General features: G+C 22.2%; 9 protein-coding genes across 9 annotated transcripts; 4 read left to right on the top strand and 5 right to left on the bottom strand. All coding sequences in view use genetic code 6, as the record gives it.

The window, feature by feature from the left end:
* Window positions 1-48: 48 nt before the first annotated feature.
* Window positions 49-1,973, bottom strand: TTHERM_01016080 (small ribosomal subunit Rsm22; the record flags this gene model as incomplete). The annotated part of the gene is made up of 3 exons (XM_001030768.2): window positions 49-650; window positions 705-926; window positions 1,163-1,973. The coding sequence occupies 3 exons, from the start codon at window positions 1,971-1,973 to the stop codon at window positions 49-51; spliced, it is 1,635 nt and encodes a 544-aa protein (XP_001030768.2).
* Window positions 1,974-3,029: 1,056 nt separating this feature from the next.
* TTHERM_01016070 (Serine/Threonine kinase domain protein) lies at window positions 3,030-5,717 on the bottom strand (the record flags this gene model as incomplete). The annotated part of the gene is made up of 9 exons (XM_001030767.3): window positions 3,030-3,152; window positions 3,206-3,284; window positions 3,340-3,495; window positions 3,551-3,860; window positions 3,912-4,058; window positions 4,562-4,690; window positions 4,963-5,137; window positions 5,380-5,430; window positions 5,514-5,717. 9 exons carry the CDS (start codon window positions 5,715-5,717, stop codon window positions 3,030-3,032), a joined length of 1,374 nt encoding a protein of 457 aa, XP_001030767.3.
* A 1,821-nt stretch (window positions 5,718-7,538) lies between these two features.
* TTHERM_01016060 (hypothetical protein) lies at window positions 7,539-9,287 on the top strand (the record flags this gene model as incomplete). Its single annotated transcript, XM_001030766.2, has 5 exons — window positions 7,539-7,721; window positions 7,777-7,859; window positions 7,964-8,262; window positions 8,369-9,013; window positions 9,064-9,287. The coding sequence occupies 5 exons, from the start codon at window positions 7,539-7,541 to the stop codon at window positions 9,285-9,287; spliced, it is 1,434 nt and encodes a 477-aa protein (XP_001030766.2).
* A 540-nt stretch (window positions 9,288-9,827) lies between these two features.
* On the bottom strand, window positions 9,828-11,001 carry TTHERM_01016050 (hypothetical protein; the record flags this gene model as incomplete). Its single annotated transcript, XM_001030765.2, has 5 exons — window positions 10,696-11,001; window positions 10,449-10,626; window positions 10,255-10,334; window positions 9,994-10,192; window positions 9,828-9,931 (listed from the first exon to the last, which is right to left on the bottom strand). Exons 1-5 carry the CDS (start codon window positions 10,822-10,824, stop codon window positions 9,828-9,830), a joined length of 690 nt encoding a protein of 229 aa, XP_001030765.2. The 5' UTR covers window positions 10,825-11,001.
* A 689-nt stretch (window positions 11,002-11,690) lies between these two features.
* TTHERM_01016040 (kinase domain protein) lies at window positions 11,691-13,660 on the top strand (the record flags this gene model as incomplete). Its single annotated transcript, XM_001030764.2, has 2 exons — window positions 11,691-13,568; window positions 13,619-13,660. 2 exons carry the CDS (start codon window positions 11,691-11,693, stop codon window positions 13,658-13,660), a joined length of 1,920 nt encoding a protein of 639 aa, XP_001030764.2.
* Window positions 13,661-14,299: 639 nt separating this feature from the next.
* Window positions 14,300-15,478, bottom strand: TTHERM_001016039 (hypothetical protein; the record flags this gene model as incomplete). The annotated part of the gene is made up of 5 exons (XM_012799904.1): window positions 14,300-14,330; window positions 14,637-14,771; window positions 14,927-15,025; window positions 15,080-15,214; window positions 15,369-15,478. 5 exons carry the CDS (start codon window positions 15,476-15,478, stop codon window positions 14,300-14,302), a joined length of 510 nt encoding a protein of 169 aa, XP_012655358.1.
* Window positions 15,479-15,493: 15 nt separating this feature from the next.
* Window positions 15,494-17,248, bottom strand: TTHERM_01016030 (appr-1-P processing enzyme family protein; the record flags this gene model as incomplete). Its single annotated transcript, XM_001030763.4, has 9 exons — window positions 16,984-17,248; window positions 16,853-16,922; window positions 16,741-16,787; window positions 16,581-16,666; window positions 16,480-16,526; window positions 16,306-16,422; window positions 16,181-16,247; window positions 15,811-16,131; window positions 15,494-15,655 (listed from the first exon to the last, which is right to left on the bottom strand). Exons 1-9 carry the CDS (start codon window positions 17,183-17,185, stop codon window positions 15,494-15,496), a joined length of 1,119 nt encoding a protein of 372 aa, XP_001030763.4. The 5' UTR covers window positions 17,186-17,248.
* A 1,640-nt stretch (window positions 17,249-18,888) lies between these two features.
* TTHERM_01016020 (cyclin-dependent kinase-like Serine/Threonine kinase family protein) lies at window positions 18,889-20,311 on the top strand (the record flags this gene model as incomplete). The annotated part of the gene is made up of 7 exons (XM_001030762.3): window positions 18,889-18,943; window positions 19,127-19,266; window positions 19,359-19,493; window positions 19,555-19,628; window positions 19,687-19,736; window positions 19,792-19,911; window positions 19,971-20,311. The coding sequence occupies 7 exons, from the start codon at window positions 18,889-18,891 to the stop codon at window positions 20,309-20,311; spliced, it is 915 nt and encodes a 304-aa protein (XP_001030762.3).
* A 725-nt stretch (window positions 20,312-21,036) lies between these two features.
* Window positions 21,037-23,696, top strand: TTHERM_01016010 (zinc finger, C2H2 type family protein, putative; the record flags this gene model as incomplete). The annotated part of the gene is made up of 2 exons (XM_001030761.2): window positions 21,037-21,958; window positions 22,042-23,696. The coding sequence occupies 2 exons, from the start codon at window positions 21,037-21,039 to the stop codon at window positions 23,694-23,696; spliced, it is 2,577 nt and encodes an 858-aa protein (XP_001030761.2).
* Between the last annotated feature and the right edge of the window lie 99 nt (window positions 23,697-23,795).

The following is a 23,795-nucleotide window of genomic DNA, read 5'->3' as shown; positions in this document are numbered from 1 at the left end:
TTAATTTAATCTAATTATATTTTTAAATGGTTATTTTAATTTAATTTCTCACCACAATCTTGGTCCTTTTGGTCCTTCTTTTCTAAATTTGTTAGGTATTCTTTTGAAAAAAGGCCACAAATCACCCCATGAAAGTTTTTTGATAGTTTTATATTCTTCATCTCCATGTGATTTAGCAGTTACTCTTCTTTCGAAATCTCCATCTCGTGTACATAAATCATATACGAAATGTTTGGATCTCCTCATTATAGGGAAAAGAATTCTATCCCAGAAGAAAGATTTTTCTGCAAAAGTTTGTGAATTATCTTCATCTCTTTCTTCTTATTTAACTCCTTTCTGTATCACCATAAAGCAGAATTTTTCATTGTCAAATTATTTTTCAGTAGGCAACTTTGAGAAAACAGACTTTGGGTATTTTCCTACTTTTTATTCAAAATGGCACCAAGTGTCAGCTTTAGCAGCCAAAGGACATGGTCCTTAGTGAGGACAAGGAGCAACAATATAGGGATCATCACTTTTTTTATTTTCTAATATATATCTTCTAAAATCATGAGCAAATCTAAAACCCTTAGGAGTTCCATTTTCTACAAAAATCATAATACCTCCTTTTTTGACCTTATTCCACAAACTATCGATAATGAGCTTACGAGCTAAATTTTATTATGAAAAATAAGAAAAAAGAGTCAAAAATTGTAAAATTTTACCTTCAACTGATGGAACTTCTTGTAAAACGTGTGATATAAATACAATATCGAACTCTACTGCATAAGGTAAAGATATTGTTTAAGCTAAATTTTCAACATAAACTAAATTTGGAATATCTTATGTCATATGTTTTCCAAGCTTTCTCATATTCTTTGAAGGTTCACATGCAACTATATTCTTACATTCTGGGAAAATATCTTAAAAAGCCAAACTTCCACTGCCTTTATTTTAAAATGAATTTATTAGATAAAAGTAAGAGTCTCAAAAGTTAATCCCTTTATTCCAAAAATTTAAAAAACTTTACTCTGACAATAAGTGGATTATATATTTTATTTAAAATCATTTAATTTGAATAAGTCTTCATATTAAATCATAAAATTCAATTTAATTCATTTTAAACATTTTAAAAATAATTTAATTTTAACAAGATAAAGAAATTATTTTAGATAAATTTTACCTAAACCAGCACCAAAATCTAAAAAAGTTTGAGGATTAAAATTAGGCATCCTGTATCTAATTTCAGTTAATATTCTACAAGCAACAGAAAAAGTGTGAGGGGCTTTTCTCAACAAGTAAGCAACAGAAGAATTTTAACTGTATTCAAATAAACTCAGTTTGATATTGTTATTTGCATTACTTTTAAATTTAGGCTCGTCTTTTGTTAAATCTACCAAATCATCGCTTTCTTATTCAGTAGAATTTTAATCTTTCTCTTGCTGAGTTTCTTCATCTTTGTTATTTTAAGCTTTTTCAGCTTTTAATTTTCTTTTTAATTTCACCTTTTCATCCATTTCTTCTTAAGTTTCTTCGCTTCTTCTTAAGTAAATGATTTATTCAGGATTATCGCTTGATTATAGCAATTGATCTGTATTTGCAAATAACTCAGTTTAACTAATATCGCTTGGTTTTTCTACAGCATGCATTTATTAATACATTTTCATAAAATTAACTCCCATTTCTCTCAGTTCTTTATGAGGATACTTAGAAAATACTTGCTAAGCTCTTTTTAAAGCTTTTTCTGGGAATCTTTAAACATCTAAATGACATTTTGCCATAAATAACTAATCTATTTCTTCAGAATCCTTTTCTTTTCTACTTTCCTTATCATGTAAAATGGCTCCTTCTATCTTCTTCTACTCTTCAGTTTTCTTCTTTTTTTCATTCAACTTCTAGCTGATGTCTTTTTAAACCTGCCCTTTATTAAATGCTCTTGCAAAATAATATTTGACTTAATTTCCCTATAACAAAATATTAATCCTTTATTTCATTTCTGCTAATATATATAAACAACTGTAAAATAGCAAGTAGAGTATAATCTTTATATTTACTATAAATTTAATTTAATTTAGATTCACTTGTTTCAATTTATAATCATCTACTTAGAATCTAATATCCTTAAATATTAATCAAAGAAATTTCTTCAGAAAAACATAGAATCACATCATAATTTGAAATAATCTTAAATAAAATGCATTGCTTTAAATACTATCAACAATATAAATAATCAATTACTTAAATAAATTATTTTATCATTTTTACATTTGAGTTAGTTAAAATATCCCATTAAAAAATTTTTAAATAAATTCAACTTATCTTGAATTCATTCTTGAATTTTAAATTAAAATATTTTTGGATAAAGGTTTTTAACTTAAACATATAAATTTATTTAAAATTCAATTGGTAACTTAATGAATAATTTTTTGATTGATATATTTAGAAATTTGGAAAATTCAAATAAAATCTTAGAGTAATCAGGACAACATTTATGTATGGAAAAGTGAGTGCAATTAAATTATAAAAAGTATAATATAAACTTCTAATATCTAATTTATTGTAGTATCAGTAGAAAGTAAATTCATTTTATAAAATTAAGAAAATTTTAATTTAGGTTTATAGATAGAATTACTACTTAGGTTGAATTGATAGACAGAGAGATAGGTAGGTCTATATATCGAAGACCATGTTAGTATCATTGCTATTGCAAATATTAAATTTTTGATAGATATCTAAGAACCTAAATATACGTATTATTTCTATATTGGCAGTTTTTATTAGTCTGATTACACAGATAGGATAAGATAGATGGACTCAAATAATTTTATTTAATTTTGTAAGTAAAGTATTATTGTAAATAAATTAAAGAAGATCGATTGTATTGGATTAATGTTTATTTTATTATGAATGAGCTTTATTTTAATATTATTTGATAGAAATTATTTTTTATATTATTACTAGTTAGTTAGTCAGTTAATTAATTAATTAATTTGTTAATGAAATTAATTGATTGATTCTAAAGTTTTAAATTTTGCCGAGTATTTATTCTTTCATTCATGAGAGTTATTACTATTAGATGGTTTTATAGTTGTTTTTATTCCACTATTTTATTACTTTAGTTCCATACTACCTTTTCCATTATGATTCTCTTTCCATCTTGCAAGCCATGTTTTCTTAAAATAAAATTTGATTTAAATTAATATTTATTATATATTTAAAAAATTACTATTTTCACTACTGTAGATATTTATACAGCATTTTCAACATCCTATTCATTAACTTAAGCTAGTACATTACCTTCTTCACTATTTTTTTATAAAAATGTTTAGCTTTATTTCTAAATATTAATAATATTTTTACATTTCCTCTTTAAGATTTTTCTTGGCATTTAAGTTTAACCACGGATCTTCACTAAGCTAGGTTAAAGAAATTCTTTTAGTTGGATCTTTTTCAATCATCTTTGTAAATAAAGCTTTTAATCCATCGCTACATTCTCTATGAGAAGGAAAAGCTAAACTTTATATTAAAATTTAATTATAATTTTGTAAAAAATGGAAAAATATTAAAATACTCTTTCTATTTAATAACTTCAAATATTTCTTAAAGATTAGAACCTTAGAAAGGAATTTCTAGGAATGTAAAACAAAAGAAAGTAACACCTAATGACCACACATCTGCCTTCTTTCCATTATATCCTTCTTTGCTATTTTCCTTACTCAAAGCTTCTGGAGGCATGAAATAGTAAGTTCCTTCATTGCCAGATACAGTTTCTGTTTCACTTACAGTAGAGACACCAAAATCTGCTAATTTTGGTCTTCCTTCTGAGTCAAGAAGAATATTTTGAGGTTTTATATCTCTATGAATGATACCATTATTATGTACTATTTTACAAGTTAATTATATTATTATTTTATAATCTGATATAAATTTACAATAGCTTAGACCCTTAATGCATCCTCTAAATAACTCCCTTAAATAATCTTCAGTATAAGCTTCATTTTAGCTTTAATTGCAAAAGAAAAATTTCTCTTCGTCATCATCCCATTCTATCAGTTAGCCACCTTATGCATAATCAATTACTAAAAAAAAAATTAAAATATTTTTTAGTATTAAAAAAAATAAAAATTCATTTGAATTTTGTAGTTTTTGTGTTTTTCAAATAACCAATTAATCAAGAAAGTACTTCAATTATTTTTCAAACTTTTAGATTAAATTAAACATTATTTGTAATGATGATATTAATGTGTTGGAATAAATAAACTAGTTTTGTTTACTGGATATAAAAAATAAATTTTAAGCCGTTTTTTAATTTAATGTATTGGCTTTTTAAATGAAATTTCAAGCTTTTAACTGATTAATTAATAAATTGATTGATGCTGATAATTATTTTTTAAGTAAAACAACAAAATTATAATTACTCTAAAACCTTGATAAAAAAACCTTTGAATTAAGATTTTTAAAAGAGGGTAAAAATTGTTAAAATATGTAGGAGATATTGGCATTACTTTTAAAAATAGAAGATATTTATTGAGGTTTTAGATTATCAATTAATGAATAAAATGAATATAAAATAATTAAATACCCATATAAAGCTTATCATTATCTGGGTTTTCAATAACCTCATATAGCCTAACAACATTAGCATGACGTAGCTTTTTCATGATGGCAATTTCTTTTTTTACATTGTCAAGAGCATCTTTATACTTCATAGCTATTTATGATTTAATAATTTATGTTAAATTAAAGTGATATTAAATAATTAAAAGAATTCAAATTATTATTTTTTAAAATTAAACAAATAAATAAAACAATTTAAATTTAATATTATTTTTGAATTTAATTAAATTGAAAATTTTAACTAAATATAATTTTAAATTCCAAATAATCTACTGATGCTTTAATTTTTTTCAGTATTTTATGTGAATACTCGTTTTTATTAAAGTCATATTTATTAAATTGAAAATATAAAATAATTGAAATTACCTCCGCCACTATCACGGTAATATTCACGTTTTCTCTTAAGAAAACTCTTTTTAAAAATCTTAATAGCAAACTTAGTTTATTTAGTATCACCTCTATTAACTGCTAGCTTAACTTTACCAAAAGATCCTCTACCCAAAGTATCAAGGAAAACATAATTATTAATCATTTTATTTCCCTTTTAATTATTTTAATAATTGAATTATATATATTACTAACTATTATTATAAATCTTTATTTTTGTTAGTCAATTTACTTTAAGGATAAAGTATGGAAAATATCTATATTGTAATATTAAAACTATACACAAAATATTGAGGTTTAAAGTTCAATTAAACATATTGATTGATAAAACTGTGAATAGAACTTCTTTAAAAAAGCCATTTAAATTAAATGAAACAAAATTTAAAAATAAAATACCTCTTCATCTGTAGCCTGTTTCATAGTAACAGTTTCTTTTACTCTTTTTTTCTTTTATTGAAAATAGAAATTAATATTCTTTTTGTCTTTTCATATTTAAAATAATGCTTTGTTTTTTTTTTTTCATTTATTACTTGGTTTGGTATGTAATGCTTCTTCTAATCATCTTACTACTCTTTTTTGATTTCTTGATTATGAGTATTCTGTGTAACATTATTATTACAATTGGTTTAAGGATCTTCCTTTGAGACTGAAATAGCAGGCTTTTCATCTAAAGGAACGACTTTATTACCTTATTTTGAAGGACTTTAAACACCTCTCACATTAGCACAACCCATTTGAATTATGATTATTTATTTAATTGATTCGTTAAAATTAAAATTCTCCTAGTCTTATCAGTTAGGTAATGTTAAATATGTTGGTTTAATTTGATTTGCCTTAGTAGCTTTTTAATGTTTGTTGCTGTATTCTAAGGTTTTTATTGTGATAAAAATGATGATAAGTCCCCTTTATTCTAAAAATTGAATGCTTATATAACTATTATTTACTTTATTATTAAATATCTAAAAGCTATTAATTTTTTATAATTTTCACAAAAAAGAGCTTATTTTATGCTTGGATTTCAGTAGTGGAGAAATAAATATCAATATCCAGAAAATATTAATTAATGTGTATATAATATGCGCTTATTAATAGAAATATATGAATTCTATCAAGTAATTTTAATTTTTTTGAAGGTGGTTTTATTGAATTCATTAATTTATTAATAATATTTTTTGATAATTGCATCACTATCATTAAAAGATTATGATTGATTGCATATTCTTTTAATTATCTATTTTATGTTTCATTTTAATAAGCTTGAAGATCATATAAAACAAGCTAGCAAACAAACAAACAAACAAACAAACCCTTGTTAAAAAAGTTTAAAACAAAATTTTACCAATAATAAATTATTTATTCATTAATATAAGTTCTGTAAAGATTATTAATTCCTTTTTCCCTAAGTTTTTTTACTTTACGACTATTTAAAAATCACTGTAAAAAGTAGTAAATCTCTATCTTTACATTTTTTATTAAATATTTTATTATTATTAATAAAAAAATTCTATTTCAGCAACTACTTGTAACTGCTTGATTTTTAAAACGCTATTAGAACAAAAGTTATTCTTTAAATGGAAGCTAAATCCTTAAATTAAATGCTAATGCTAAAAAAAATGAAGCAGTTTTAAAAATAAAAACTTTCATATAAAATAGAATTTTATTTGCTTCAACATTTTAAATATTATGAATGTTTATATTCCTTAATTTATTTTTTTTGAAATAACTTAATTAGAAATTAATTAAATAGCAAATATTTATTTAATTGTTTGCAAAGCAAAATTTCCTTGATGGTTGATATAAATTTGAGTATTAAGGAAGATTACATTAGATATTTGTGTAGTAACTCAGGTGAATAATTAATTTTTCTTTTATAAGATAAAAAGTTAAGTTTATTTTTTGTCAATTATTACTAATTAAATATTTAAATTTGGATTATGTTAAAATTATTATTATAAAAAAACGAAACATCAAATACTTCTTTTATTATAACTTGAAATTAATAATGCTATTAACATGTGTGCAATATTAAGCATTTCCATTATTAATCAAAAATAAGGTTAAATCATTAAGCTCTTTGCTTCTACATAAAAGCAAAGAAGTCAGTTAACATATAAAGCAAATTAATTGATTAGCATAAGTTTTTATAATTATTTTTGCAATTCTCTTTACCTTTAAAAAAGTGAAAATCAAAGCTTTTATATATTTTTTCTTCTACTTTTAATTTGATAATTAAGTTAAGAAAGTAAACTACAGGCTTTCTTAAAATTAAATTTGGTACGATGATTGAATCGCAAAGTTTGTTTAGCAATGGTAATATCTTAAAGAGAATTGATTGATTACACATATCTATGCTACCCAAAATTTAATCATTCTCATTTTTGTATAAAAAAGGAATCAAATATTTACAATTAGAGGGACAACACGATTAACTACACATTAACATAAAGCAATCAGATAATCTATTCAAAAATGTTAACCTGTATAAAGTTAATAAAAAATTTACCTAATAAAACCTCCAAAATAAAGATAAAAAATCCTAAAATAACTAACATTAAATGAAGATAAATAATATTGATTGTCAAGATTTTTAAGAATAAGCTCCATAAAAACCAATCGTGAGATAAAAAAAAGCTTAAATCTAGCCAGCTGATTAATAGAATAGTTTTTTTCAAGATAAAAAAATAGAGTAATGTAATTAGAACCAATAAAAAATGGAAAACATTGTACATTATAACCAAGTAAATATAAAATACATCATTAAAAATCATTATAAATTTCTTATTAAAATTATAGAACTAGTAAAAAATGGCAAATAAATAATTTTAGGACCAAGAACATTTTTAAGTACTATCAATTTAACCTCAAAAAAAAGATAAGTTAATTAAGTTTCAATTAAGATTTGTTATCATATATTGATTTACTTATTTTTTTTAGTTAGTTTTAGCTACTTTTATTAAAATAATTTATTTAATTATACTAGCAAAGAAATATACTTTAATACTCCATATCTAAAAGAAAATAAAGGTGCACTTGTTAACAATACTATTTACAACAGAAATATTAATATAAATCCTCTAATTAAAAGTAGAAGCAGCAGCCTAATAAAAAGTAGAAATAATCCTAATTAATAATATCAATAAATAAAACTTAATAATGCCTATAATTATACCTACGAAAATTATGTTGATGAACTAAAATTTTGCAAAAATTAAAATGAATATGAGAATACCCATAAATATAAAAACTAGCTCTTTGCAGATATATTAAAAGATGACATGCGTAATAAATATTGTTTTCATTTAAAAAGCATTTTGTTTCAATTTTTAAAAATTAATCAATTTGAAATTCTTTAAGAACTAATTTAATTTTTTTAATTTTTTTATAGAGCAAATATTTAACGAAACTGCTAAATTTGGATAAAAATTTAATTAATAAGACTCAAATAATATCACTGCGAACTTTTTATCTATTCGTAATCAACACTCAAGCGAAAATACAGTTAGAAGTAATTTTAGTTAAAATCTAACAGAACAAGTATAATAGTAAACTAAAAGAAAATATTCTGAAACAGAAAAATACAAATATAAACAGTTTATAAATAAACAAGGTAATTAGACTACCCTAAAAGAAGAAAATGAAAACAAACTTAGTTAGCTTGTTAATATAAATAACAGTCCTACTTGCTAAAGAGTAAAATATTCAAGTTCTTCTCCCAACTCTATAAGGATAAAATAAAATAACAGCTTTAAATTCCCTAAAGCAATTGAATACAATAACTATAACATATCTTAGTTAAATAATAGCTTAAAAAGTAGTTAAAATGTCAGTATAAATTAAAGAGATAGTTCTAAGAAATTGAATAATAATCATATATAATAACCAAATTAAAATTTCAATATGTAAAACAACAGTTAAAATAATGTTTTAAGTAACAGTTCCATAAATAAACAAATGTAAGCTTTCTATAATACACAAAATATAAATACTTTTGATAGTGACTCATATTATATACCTGATCAATAAATGAATGGTATTAATTTATTATATAATTTTTTTTATTAATAATTAATTATTAAAAAGGCGATAGCAGAGCTTCTCTTAAGTCAAAGGGAAGTAGAGCAGGGAGTCCAGGAGGATGTAGGATAAAAGTTTTACCAATAAAAACAAACAAAGGAGTCATAAGTGAATTTTAAACTGTTAATAGTAGAGAAGGAAGTCCAAACTCAATCAGGATTAAAAAATACAAATACACTGAAAATATTGATCTAAGCGATAACTTTCAACAAAACAGCAAATAACTTTGAAACTTATTAAAAGAAAAATTTTAACCTTTATAAAAATTAATTTAAATCGAGGTAGTTATATAATTGCATAATATATTCATATTTATTTATTTATCAAAAAAATAATTTTATGTATTTATTATAAAAGTAATATTTAAAATATTACCTTCCTTGTATTGAATAAATATAAAAACTTTAAAAAAAAAACATTATTAATAATTTAAGTGATTCTATCATTTTAAATAAAAATATATATCAATTTATTTAAATGTCAATGTCTTTAGGATAATCAATCAAATAAGAAATACTTTGCATCAATAATGGTTTAAAATAATTAAATTTTTTTAGTATTTTTAAAGAATTATTTAATATTCAACAAGTTTATATTTATACCCAAATAATTATTTTTTAAGTCTTTATTTTGAAATCGAAGTATACATACTTAAATTATATACATGCATTATTATATGTTGTATAACAGAGAATAAATATAATCGAATTTACTAACAATTTACTATTAATGAGGAATAAACTTAAATTAGAAAATATAAATTTTATATTTCAAGCAGGAATGATGATTTGACTTTTATTTCTAATATGGAATATAGAAGTATCTCTATGGATTCTATTTTTAGATTAAAACTTATCGTTGTATTCGCTTTTAGCTAAATAAAAAAAATAAATATTTTAAAATATAGTTTTTATTTGTCTTTGAATAGTTAATTACAGTCCTTTAATTGAAGTTAGGAATCAAGACACTCTTTAAATCCAACTATTGAATTATTTTTCATAAATCCTGATAGAATTGTTTTTTTAGAGAGGTTATTATTGCCATTCAAGTCATCAGCATTAAAATCTTAATTGTTTTCATTGCTAAAAACTGGTTTTGAAAATTATTATTTGTAAAGAGACTATTTTAGATTGCTCTATTTTTATTATTATTGTATGATTAATTTTGCAAAGTTTTATTAAATTAAAATATAAATACCTCCAAAGAAGGGTGATTCTTCTAGATTGTAGTTGCTCCAAATTTATGAGTAAAAGCATTGAGGCTTTAATCTGCATAGTCTATATAATATAAAAATATTTTGGTATAATACTTAATTTAGCATTTTGAATTTAAATTATTAAGATATGCTATTTTCTATAAATTTTGATTTATTAGATAAGTTAATAAGATACTGTGGCGAAGACTATTGTGTCCAGTAGAACTTAGTTTAAAAGGATTGTTGGATACATTAGAAGCTAGCACTTATCTAGCAGATCTACTGAAGGTTTGACCAAACATATTGTTAGATTATATTTAAGGAATGAATCCTTTGTACCCTTAAATTGCATCGCTTCTAAGCTCATTAGGTTTCTATGTAATTAATATATTATTGTTGATGCTAAATTAAATAAAATAAACAATAAAATGCTAATCAAATACATCTGAGCTGTTAGATTAATAAGAGGAAATATACTAGAATTGCTTAGACCATTCGTAAAATTTACTATGATCGATGCCTTGTTTAGTTGTATTTTGCTTTTTATCAAGGATGTTTTCAGTTTGTGACATTTTATTTGACCTATTTTTATTTATTTATTTATATACTTACTGTACTAAGTGTTATAATATTTATTAATTAATTAGCTAATTAATATAATTGTTGGCCTTTAGAAATTTATGTGAGTTACCTTCTACTATTTTTATTTTTGATGAATTTTATTTATTAATTTTTATTCGTTTTAATTTTATAGGTCACAAAATTTCCAAATTATTGCAAGAAATTAAGCAATGAAATAAATAAATAAATAAAAAAAAATAAATTTTTGTTCATAAGTCTTAAAAGTAATTCCAAAATTAACCAATAAATATAATAAATTATAATGATTTTGGCAAGCATTTTATTTAATTTTATCAAATCTAATTCTTTTTTTCAAAGCATATTTTTTATCTTTTTATTTTTGATTTACTTTTATTAAGGTTGAGTTTTTAAAATTTTAAAATTATTTTTTTAGTTTTGTATTTTTAGATTTATTTAGAAAATACTTATTCTTTTATGAAGAAGAAAACAGTAGCCCGATTAAGCTGAGCTAGCTTTTATGCTTGTAAATTTCTCTTATTAAAAAATAAAATTTGTAAATTTTTTGAAATATAAAAATAATTAGAATATTATTGAAATCTATTAATTTTTTGATAAGGAAATAAATAAGTTTAAAGATAGATAGATAGATCACATTTCAATAAATAGGATAAAATCATTAATAGTTAAGGAACATACAAAGAATAGCCATTTTTTATACTTTTAGAATTAAAATAGAAAGGTTAAGCTAGTATTCAAATAGAAGCTAAGTAGAATGAGTAAAACAAAGACTATTAAAGAGTATACTTACTTTAAAAATCAGTTAAGGTACTCAAATTAGATTATTTCTGTTTACAATATGACAGATGAAAAATTGCTCATGATTAAAATTAAAAAAGAAAATAATCATTTTTAAGATTATATGAATTATATATTTCAAGTAAAGTAGTTATTAGATTAGAGACCCGATTTGAATCTTTTGTAAGTAGAAAAAATTTATTAAACAGGTAAATTTTGCTATATTGCTACTCATAGATATGAATGTAATCTTTTAGAAGCATTGCAAAACAAAAGATTTTAATCTGTTTGTAATGTTATGCAGCTATTGTTAAAAATTGTTGAAGCTTATCTTAATACCTTCAGCCAAAATATTATATTTAAATCTCACAACTGTCTAAATTATGAAAATATCCTACTTATGAATTCTATAGACAGCCAAGATATTAAAATTTGCTTTAGAGATAATTGGGAATCTCCAGATTTAAACAAATGTTATCTACAAATAGTTGATCAACATAACAATTAATTAAATAACTAAAATCCAAATTAACAACTTGCGCTACCTTATTTTGTTGCACCCGAAATTTATAACTCTCAATAAATCGATTTAAATGCCTCAGATATGTTTAGCTTAGGCCGCTTTTTGTATGAATTTAGAAATTATAATTAAGCATTAAAGGAAGATATTTTCTTAGGTTAATTATTTAATGAAATGCAAAATAAGTTTCCTCGTGATAGAATTACTTGGCAAGTATTAAGAAAATAGCTTCAAACTAAACTTCAGTATGAACAAAATAATTAAATTTAATTCAATTAAAATCCATTAGTAAACAATTAAAGCTAATAATTCCTTTCCTAAAATAACTTCAATTTTATAAACGAAATGAATAATTAATTAATTAATCCTCAATAATAATAAACAATCAGTTCGTAATAAACGATCTCAAGCAATGCTTACCAAAATGTATAGACTAATTAATCTTAATAGTATATTTAGTATTAGACTTATCCTAATAATTCTAAATCAGGATAATAAATGATTATTCCATCTTAGTAAAATATTTTGCAAGATAACATGTAAATGTAACGAACTCAAAACTATATCCCTTAAATGCAATAAAAATAAAATTAAGCACCTCTTAACAGCTAAAATTTTTATTAGTTTTAAGTGATACAGAATTAAGCATAACCATAAAGTTAATAGGGAATAGTAACTTAACCTTAGTAAATAACTTAACAAGTAGCTTAATAAAGAATTGTTGACTAATATTAGTAATAGTAATAGCAGACATAATATAATTAACAACAAAGCAATTTTTAAAATAAGGTAATATAAAGCTAAGCATAAAACTAGATTAATGTGGTGCAGTAATAACAGAATTAGATTCAAAATACCTAAAATTTGTTGAATTGGTAATCTGAATAAAATGAATTTTTGAATTTGTAAAAAGTGAAAGACCAAATCAAATAATAGTTGTAGCTATAAGGGTATGAGCATTTAGCTGATAGTTTTATCATTGGTGAAGAGGCTATTTAGTACAGAAATTTATCAATAGCTTTGAAGGAATTATTTTTGGAATTTACAAAAGATGATATTTACTTGCAATATAACCTTGAAAATGCAAAAATTATAGAATTCTTAGTTTGCGTCTTACAATTTTCATTTTTAAATATTAAAAGAAGTAAAGAGCTAGCAAATTTAAGGAGTATTGAATTAAATGTGTTAAAAATCTTTGATCGTATAGCATAAGACTTTAAAGAAATAGAATATATTAAGAAAAAGTATATTGATGATTTAAGGAAAGATTTTCCTGAACACATATTTAATGGTGACCCAGATTATAAATTATTATTTAACACTCTTATTTCTGATAGCAGTAAACTTTTTGAAGAAACACTTAAATCTAAGATGACTGAAAATTTTAAATTAATGGAAGCAGAGTTAATTTCTTTAAAAGTAAAATATAAATATAAAAATAACAATCATATAAATGGTATTTGTTTTAGAATAGAAAAATTGAAAGATTTTAATACATTAATTTGGAATGAGTAAAAACAAACTACGTTTAACTTCAAATAATACTTTCAAAAATTAAATAAATTTGAATAAAATAATTAATGATTTATTTAGCTATTCTAGTGCAAATTTATATATATGTATTCATTCATTCCTTCTTTTATTTATTTTTAAACATGAATTCATATTATCAAGAAAATTTTTTAGAGTTACATTATTAACCTAACAGAAGGTGCAGTTTTAAGCTGTTAAAAAATTTTTATATTTTGAGCATAAACAAAACCTAAATTGTCTGCTGAAGAAAAAAATATTAATTCTACCCTCCACAATGGGCAAATATATGCTTTAATTAATTAAACCAGTTAAAAAAATAATAAAATACTTAAGAGGGTTTATCAAAATTTGAGTATCTTTTTAAAAGTAAATTGTAAACATAAAAACAAAAACTATGTAAATTGCTTTTGCTTAAGGATATAGATTTTAAATGATTTTAATAAATTTTTTAAATAAAAATAATAAAATGTGTATTATTTAAATTATTTTTTGTAAATTTAAAGAATTTGAAATAAAATAATGATTTCACTTACTTTTTTAATATAGCTAATATAATTAGATAATTTTATTTTAAAATCAATTTTAATTAAATTTATTAGACATGGTTCTTCAAAGTTTCACTTTTTTAATTTAGGACTCACCAAGTATCTTTTTAATTATTTTAATATAAATTAACTCAATACATTTTATCAAATTTTATTTAATTATTTCATACTTGAATATTTTTTTTAAAAATAAATATCTATGAAAAAGATAATTTAACTTTAGTGAGTAAATTAAATTAAATTATTTAATTTTATTAAATATGCATAGAGCAATTATTTAAGCATAATTAAAATCATTTAACTCATAATTTAAAGAAAATTTTTTAATGTAAAAATAATTATTTTAAATATAATTAATAGAATTCAATTTAATATTTTTATTCAAAATATTTTTGTTTAGTATTTGTACCTCATTAGATTGGTCTTTTTTTTATGAGAACTACTAAGATTTAGGATCTATTGCTTGATCTCCTTGATTTTATTTAACAAAGCTAGGCTAGTATGAGTTATTATTTTTAACATCTCCAATAATCTACTCATTTTCCTTAATTATTATTAAATAAAATTACATTAAAATTTAATTAAATTTTTTAATACTTCTTAAAGTTGTTAGGAAAACAAATGATAAGATTGAAAAAAAAAAAATTGCTACTCTAAAAAAACTCTAATAAAAGTAAATAATAAATTTATAATTCTTACTTCTTATTCAAGGTTTTCATTTTTTTATTCTTGATTTTCATTTTTGTCTTCCTTTTAAATTTCACTATGTTTATCTTTGCATTCTTTTGTTTCTTAATCCTTAATTTGATATTTAATTTTTTTATTCAAAATATTTTTGTTTAGTATTTGTACCTCATTAGATTGGTCTTTTATTTATGAGAACTACTAAGATTAAGCATCTACTGCTTGATCTCCATCATTTTATTTAACATGGCTATGCTTGTATGAGTTATTATTTTTAACATCTCCAATAATCTACTCATTTTCCTTAATTATTATTAAATAAATTTACATTAAAATTTAATTAAATTTTTAAAACTTCTTAAAGTTGTTAGGAAAACAAATGATAAGATTGAAAAAAAAATAATTGCTACTCTAAAAAAACTCTAATAAAAGTAAATAATAAATTTATAATTCTTACTTCTTATTCAAGGTTTTCATTTTTTTATTCTTGATTTTCATTTTAGTCTTCCTTTTAAATTTCACTATGTTTATCTTTGCATTCTTTTGTTTCGTTATCCTTAATTTCATATTTAATTTTTTTATTCAAATTTTTTTGTATAGTATTTGTACCTTATTCTATTGGCCTTTTACTTATGAGGACTACTAAGATTAAGCATCTATTGCTTGATCTCCTTCATTTTATTTAACATAGCTAGGGTTTTATGAGATATTATTTTTAGCATCTTTAATAATCCACTCTTTTTGCTTAATAATTATAAAATAAAATTATGTTAAAATATAGTTAAACTTTCTTAATGCTTCTTAAAGTTGTTAAGAAAACAAATAATAAAATTGAAAAAAATAATTTTTACTCTAAAAAAAACTCTATTAAAATTAAATAGAAAATTTATATTTCTTACTTTTGATAATTTTTCAAGGTTTTCATTTTTTTGTTCCTTTTAAATTTCACTATGTTTATCTTTGTATTCTTTTATTTCTTATTTCTTAATTTCATTTTCTTCCTATGATTTCTAAGCTTGCTTTTCCTTATTATTCGAAAGATCTTGGTCTTAGATTTTTGGTTTCTCTAAGTTTTTCAAATTATCTTTCTGTTCTTCCTAAAAATCTTCGTTTAGGCCTTCATTTTAATTATTTTCTTTTTTTTTTTTGCTTTGCTATTCAATCTACTAGGGTTCTTTATTCTAAAATTGCTTTTAAAACTCTTCAGCAAATACCTAAACCTTATTATTTATTTAAAATCAGTCATATTGATATACTAAAATCTTATACTGTTTCGTTATCAAAGTTGCAGAATCTTATTTCTTCAAATTAATTAGAGTAATCATACTTCAATAGCCTATTTGACAAATAATTAATTAAAAGCTATAAAAAAATGAATTGAATATCTATAATACTTTTAAGTTTCTTCTAGCAAAATTTTGGCGCACAAATATTTAGGGAATCCAAATATACCAGAAGATATGGCTGGTATAGATATAGATTTTAATTTATAAAATTTAGCCTCTCTTAAACTTTTGTTACAAAAATAAATATTTAAATATAATTAAATTAGAAGTACATTTATTTACATTGTTTCCATACATTTAGCTAGCTCTTCTTTTTCATTACTGTCTCCCTTAATTTTTAAAAATAATCCATTTGTAAAATTACTTCAAAATTTATTAAATACATCTTCCCAAATAGGTCCTACTGTATGAATAACTTTTTTACAAGGAAGTTGTCCAGCTTCAGTAGTGACTGATTCTCCATTTTCAACTTGTAAATTAAATTTTAGTATTAGTACATTAAGTAAGTTAAATAAATTAGATATTCAATAAATTTCAAATTACTTCTATTTCTTATTTTTATTATGTCATAACTCTAATTTTGTATAATTCTATTTATTAATTATTTAGAAATGAACTTAGGGTTTTTAAAAAGTATTGTTATTTAATTAATTACCTTCCTCCCTTTCTGCAAATTGCTCCTGCAACTCCTCCTCCATGTGCTAAAAAGTTATTAGCAGCGTTTACTTTATTTATATTTTAATTAAATCATTTAATTCTGAATCATGTTTCATATATTTTAAATACCAATCGCATCAACATTTTCCATTGTTAGATCATTTTTAACAATAGATATCTAAGTTTCCCCAATCTTTTATTACAAAATCGGTTATGAAGATAAGTTTCCAATAGTATAAGTAGGTTTTTAGGTAGTTTTAAAATAACTTTTAAGTTAAAATAAATTCATCATTTTTGGCAATTTTTATATTTTACTAAAAATATTATTCATATATTTTATGCAATATTTTATTATTACTTTACTTATAAACTATTAGAATATTAAATGAGAGCTGCTTATGAATTATGATGATTTTAAATTGAAATAATTCATATAATAGTAAAAGTCAATAAATGATAAAAAGAGAAATATTAATAAAATCTAAAATTAGTAAGAATTCAATCCCAAAGGCTTTCTTCTTCTTCTTCTTCTTCTTCAAATAATTTCAACAAAAAAATTTATAATAATTTTACAAAAATTAATAGTAAAAGTAATTGATTTTATTTATTTCTAGTCTTTAAATTATCTTTTTAAAAATAATTTAAATTACAAAAGCAAATTAAATAGTTAAGGATTAACTAATTATTTTATAAAGGAACCATTTTAAGATTTTTAATAATACATATCAAAAAATTATTACCTTTTTCTGATCTTAAATGTATAAAGAGTCTCAAACTAAAATTAAGATCAGATAATTAATTATTGCAAAATAGCTAAAATACAAAAATTAAAATAATTCAAAATTAAAAACAAACTTGCAAAATAATAATTTGCTTTAATTTTTTGAAAAATAAAAATTTATGAACTATTTTGTTTAAATTTTAGGCAAAAGCAAATATCCATTTAATATTTTATTCATTCATATTATTTTTATTTATTTATTTTCATTTTATTTTAATTTTTAATTATTTATTTATTTATTCATTTTTATTTAATTTTTTATTCAATTATTTATTTTTATTTATTCATTTTTATTTATTATTTATTTTTGTATTTTTTTTTTGCTCATGCTCATCTAGGATTCGATCTTTGCTCATCTATTCAGTTGCTATTTTTATTTTAAAAATACTAATTATATTTTATAAATATATGATTTATTTAAATTTGATGAATTTTCATCTTAAAAAGAGGTGGTAAAACTGAAGTTTGATATAACTAATATGATGGTTAATCAAATAATATCCATCTAATCCATTCATGATAAGATAAGTAAAGTATAAATATTTAATGCTTTTGTTGATTAAAAATTTATTGTAAGGAATGATACTTTTATTCTATTAGCTGACGACACAATAAGTAATTTATTGAGCTAATAGAAACATTTTATCATATCGCGGTTTTAAAAACTTTTTATTTATACTTTACTTTTCTTTTCAAGAGGAAATTAATATTTTTTAATTTTTTTTGAATTATTTTGTTTATATTTATTTATAATGAAAATTCAAAGCTAATCTTAGCAAATAATTAAAGAAATAAATAAAACTAGAGTAAGAAGTTTAAGAGGTTTTATCATAAATCTAATATAGTAAATTTCACTTATAAAATTTATCTAAAATCTATTTTTTTAATTGTTTTGTTTTACTTCTGAAATTTGCCATTTATTTTCCGATTAATTATGAGATTGAAAATATTTTCCTCCAATTCAGTTTTTTTTTAAAATTAAAAATTTAAAAATGGTGGAAAATTTAAATTTCAAATTAGGCAAACAATTTTGATTTATAATGTTTGCTTTTCTACAAAAAAATTTTGACAAATTTCAGTATAATACAATTAATAATTAATTTATTTGCTAAGGCTTGTTTGCAAGTAGCAAAAAATAATTCCCTCAAATTTAATTTATTATATACAAAGAGACAAAGACTTTTGCATAATTATTAAATTATAAAAACAAATAATTAATTATAGAAGTATTCCCATTACTAAAGTTAGATAAAATGATTCCTTTACCCAATTATGAAATAAAAAGAGTTATAGGTTCAGGTTCTTTTGGTAATAAATATTTTAAAGCTGTAGCAAGCATCATTAATGTTTGTATTTATTTACAATTTTAAAAATTTCATTATGCTTCTTTATATAATTATTATCATTATCAAACCTTGCTACTTAATGAGTATTATGATAAAGAAACAATAAATAAATTAACAAACTTATTCATTAAAATTATGTTTATAGGATATGTATTTGAAGCATATGATAACAACAACCAAAGGACTGTTGCTCTAAAGCGTATTTAGAAAGTTGGCAAAAAGCTAAGTAGAGAATACGAAATTCTTTTAGACATTAAGGACTGCGATTATGTAGTGAAAATGATTGTAAAATAGATTTGAATTAATTTATTTATGCTTAAAATAGACAGTTTTGGTTGAAATATCATACATACTTAAATATTTTATTTTTATAAAAGGATTTGTATTATTCTAAAACAGATGATAATAAGCTAATCCAAAATATTGTTTTTGAATATATGGAAAATAATTTGGAAGATCACATTTCTAAATTCAATAAAAGCAAAAAAGTAATACCAGAGCAGACTGTAAAAGTATGAAGTTTATTAAATTTGAATTGTTGAATGAAATAGTGAATTATAATTAAATCAATAGGAATATGCCTACCAAATACTTAAAGGTCTGTAATATATTCACTCAAAAGGCATTGCTCATCGTGACTTAAAACCGTAAGAACATTTATTTATTTATACCTTTTAAGTGATGCTTTTAATATATAAAATATAGAGATAATATACTTTTGAATGATGACGGCAAAGTGAAAATATGCGATTTTGGTATATTAAATTTATAAAATAAATAGACATTAAAAAATTGTTTTAATGATTAAAGGTGGTTCTAAGTATATAGATGAAAAAGGAAAAAATACTCCCTATATAGTTTCTCGTTATTATAGAGCTCCTGAATTGATTCTTTGTATAACAAAATATAATTAGAAAATTGATATGTGGTGTAATTAAATAAATTCATTAGCATTATAATTGATTTTTACTTATTTTTCTTTTAAAAAGCTTTTGGGTGCATTTTAGGAGAACTTGTCACTACATTCCCTTTGTTCCAAGGTAAAACTGAAGGAGATTAGCTTTTCTCTATATTCAAGGTTCTAGGATCTCCCACTAAGGAAGAATTTTAAAAATTCTCTGAAAGAGTACCATTTGATAAGAAAATATTTGATGAATTTTAGACATACGAACCTTAAAATCTTAGAAAAATGTTCTTTTACATAAAGGATATTGACAACTTAATGGATTTAATAACTAAGTGTTTACAATATCTTCCCGAAAATAGAATAACTGCTGACGAAGCATTATAACATCCTTTTTTTAAGGGTCTTGAAGAAAAGTATCCATGATTAATTGAATAATTAGGTTAGCATACAAAAAAAATAAATAAATCAAACAACTAAAAAATAAAACATTTACTTAAAACATGAATTATAAAACACAAATAATTATACTCAATAATTAAATAAATAAATAAATAAATAAATAAAAAAAATACTTTATAAAGCAAAATATTTATAATTTAATATTAAACACAAATAAATAAATAATGCATTCAAACAATTAATTTTATTATAGTATTATAACTTAGAGTCACTTCATTTTTTTATGTTAAGCAAGCAGAGTTAAATTTGGTTATTCTTATATTAAAATATTCAAATCGATCTTTATTTAATTATTCTTTTATTTGTTGTTAAGTAAATCATAATGAATTACCAAAATGTTTATTAAAAGCTAATATAATTAAAATGCATTTGAATTTTCATGGAAAACTTAAATAAATCTGGTAAAATTAATTTAAGAAAATAAATTTTCAATCAATTAGTGAATAATTTAAATTGTATAGAAGAATAAGATGAATAAGAGAATACATTTCCCTTGAAATTAAGATTGTAGGATTTTTGAATAAGAATAACATTAAAATAAATGGATTTCAATATATAACAATAGTCATTTGTCAATTAATAAGATATATTTATATATATATATTTGCATATATACTAAATTGCTTTTTAAAAAATATCCCCTTAGCGCTAATAAAGAGATTAATTATTGAAACACAGAAAATTAAATAATGAAGAAAAAGGTTTCAAATAATTCACCAAGTAAAGCTAAGAAAATAAATATTTTAAAACAAAAGGTTTTAAAATAGAAAGCAAGTCTTAAAAATAAGATAAAAGCTAATTAGAAAGAGCAGCAGCAGGATAAAAAGATGCCTAGAAAAAAAATTTAAAAAAAAAAATCAGCCAAACAGAATGGAAATAATTCCGAAGAATACTATCCTTCAGAGCATGACTAAGAAATATCGGATTCTTAGTAAATTGATAAATATGATAATTCAGAAAATAGTAATGCATCTGAGACTAATCAGTCAGTCTCTTAAGAAGCAGAAAGCGCTTAGCAATCAGAAGTTTCCTCTTAGTTAGAATAAAACGAAGAAAATTCAAGCCCTGAAATGAATAGCAATAGTAGTGATTAGACTGATAATGATGAAAGTGAATAAGAAGATTCTGAATAATTATCTTCAAATAATTCTGTTTCAGAAGCAGAGAGCAGTAATAGCGCTGATAAGGAAGATGGATAATCTATTGAATAAAGTCAAATACAAACAGATTCAGAAAATTCAGGCTAAATGCAGAGCGGAGGTTCAGATGATGATTAAGAAGGGTCAGAGCAAGTAGAAGATTCATAAAATGAAAATTCTGTTAACTTAGAAAACTCTAATTAAAGTAGTAATCAAACAGAAGATGAAAATGGCGTTGAAGAAGACAATTAGAGTGAAACAGAAAGAGATGAGAATGGTAGGAAAAAAATATATAGAAGAAAAGCGATAGATATCCTGAAGGAATATAAATGCAAAGTACCCAAATGTGGAAGACTCTATGGGTCATATTAAGCTTTATACACTCATTTAAAAACAAAACATGAAAATTTAGGATAGGATAAGTTGTATGTATTAGCTGACAAGGAAAGAAAAAGACTTTTAAAATTGCAAGGTATGTATATATTTTAGTTTATAAAAAAACAGTGTTTATATTTGATTGATAGCTTTTATTAAGTTTTGCTAATATTATTATAGAGGCCAAAAGTAAGAATGAAAAGTAAGATGGGTAATCTGAATAGTCAGAAAGTGAAGCAAGATCAGATTAACAAATAAAAGATGAGGAAGGATAAGAAATCAATTCATAGTGTGATGATGAATAGTCAGTATCAGGATCAACAAGTTCTAAATAAAAATTATAAAATAAATAGAAAGTATAAGATGAAAAGAGAAAGAGAACTTCAAAAAATAAGATTTAAATAGAATCTAAGAGCAAAGATGGTAAAATATAAACTAAACAAAATAAGTCGGATTTAAAAAACTTAGCATAAAATTCCTCATAATCATATATTGATGATGAAGAAGAAGAAGATGTTGAAGAAAATTAAAGTGATCAAGAAAGCATAAATACAATTTCAGATAACTAATAAGAAGAGTTGTATAAATAAAAAAGAAATAGCTCTAAAAGGGTGAAAGAAATTTATGTAGAAAAGTATATGCATCTAATTAAGCCTGGATTAGTGAACTAGAATCAAATAAAGAAACTATTGAAAAACAAACAACAGCAGAAGAAATTTGAAAGAACAAAAGATTAATAGGCAGATGAAGAAGAAGAAGAATAAGAAATCGAAATAGGCAAATTATAAAGTAAAAAGCACAACAACAAGGAAAAAACAAAAACAGGGTCTAAAGTTAATGCTAATGTAAAAATTAATGGAGCTGAAGAAGAAATATAAAACGAAGATGCACTTTAAATGTACAATTAAGAAGAGAATAGTGAAGAAGTGCAACAAAAGAAAGGGCCTGGAAGACCAAAAAAGAAAAAAAATGTAGTGGCAATAAGGAGAACGTATGGAAGTGTGGAATAAATGATTTAGAAGAGTATTAATAAACAGCTTGCTTTGGCAGAGATTAAAAAATAATAAAGGAACCTCAAATTGTAAAAAGTTGATAAGAAAAAAGTTAGCGAATTAAATGTGTTTTAGCCAACATATCTATACGATTTAGTTAAGGAAATATAATTAAGCTCAGAGGAACTAGGAGAGGAATTAAGTAACTAAATAGTGTTAGAAAACTTAGAGGATTCTATAATTTAAATAGGTTCTAACAAAAACGATGACAATAATAGTCTATCATAAAATAATAAAAAAAAATAAAGTAAAAAGAAAAAAGGCAAGTAGGAAGTAGAAAAAGTGAAGGATTATGTAGATGATTATCCAGATGTTAATCAAAATAGTTCCTTTTTATTGGAACCTCTTAAAAAACAATTACATTATGTGAAAAACCTTGATTAAGAATTAAAAAATGAAGAAATTTAGGGAATCGGACTGAGATTAGCTTATTGCTTAAAAATCCTTTCAAAATATGTAAGTAGGGATTTCTATTAGGAGATGGTATACTTTATGAGCTATTTGCTTCGTATTCTTTCAATAAAAAAATCTGGATAGTATTTTGATATGCTCTAAGACTTTTTGTCTATTTATGAATATATGATGAACTCAATATAATATGGGGGATTTGTTAAATGTTTTCCTATTTTTTCTTAATTTACTGATACAAGTAAAGTATATAACTTTCCTAAAAATATAATCCTATAAATTTTAAAGGTTCTATTTAAAAATAATAATGCTTATTCCTAAAACCTATACTAACAATATTATTATTACAACTAAGCACAAACATCATAATTTTGAAAGATTTTAATTACCACACACATCCACATTATTTATATCTTAATCAATAAATTAACTAACTAACTATCTATCTAACAAAAAAACAATTATTAGCTTTTC

Source organism: Tetrahymena thermophila, assembly GCF_000189635.1.
Source record: "Tetrahymena thermophila SB210 genomic scaffold scf_8254410, whole genome shotgun sequence".
Taxonomy (NCBI): domain Eukaryota; phylum Ciliophora; class Oligohymenophorea; order Hymenostomatida; family Tetrahymenidae; genus Tetrahymena; species Tetrahymena thermophila.
Note: the sequence above shows the minus strand (reverse complement) of the source record. Positions and strands in the feature narration are given on the sequence as shown.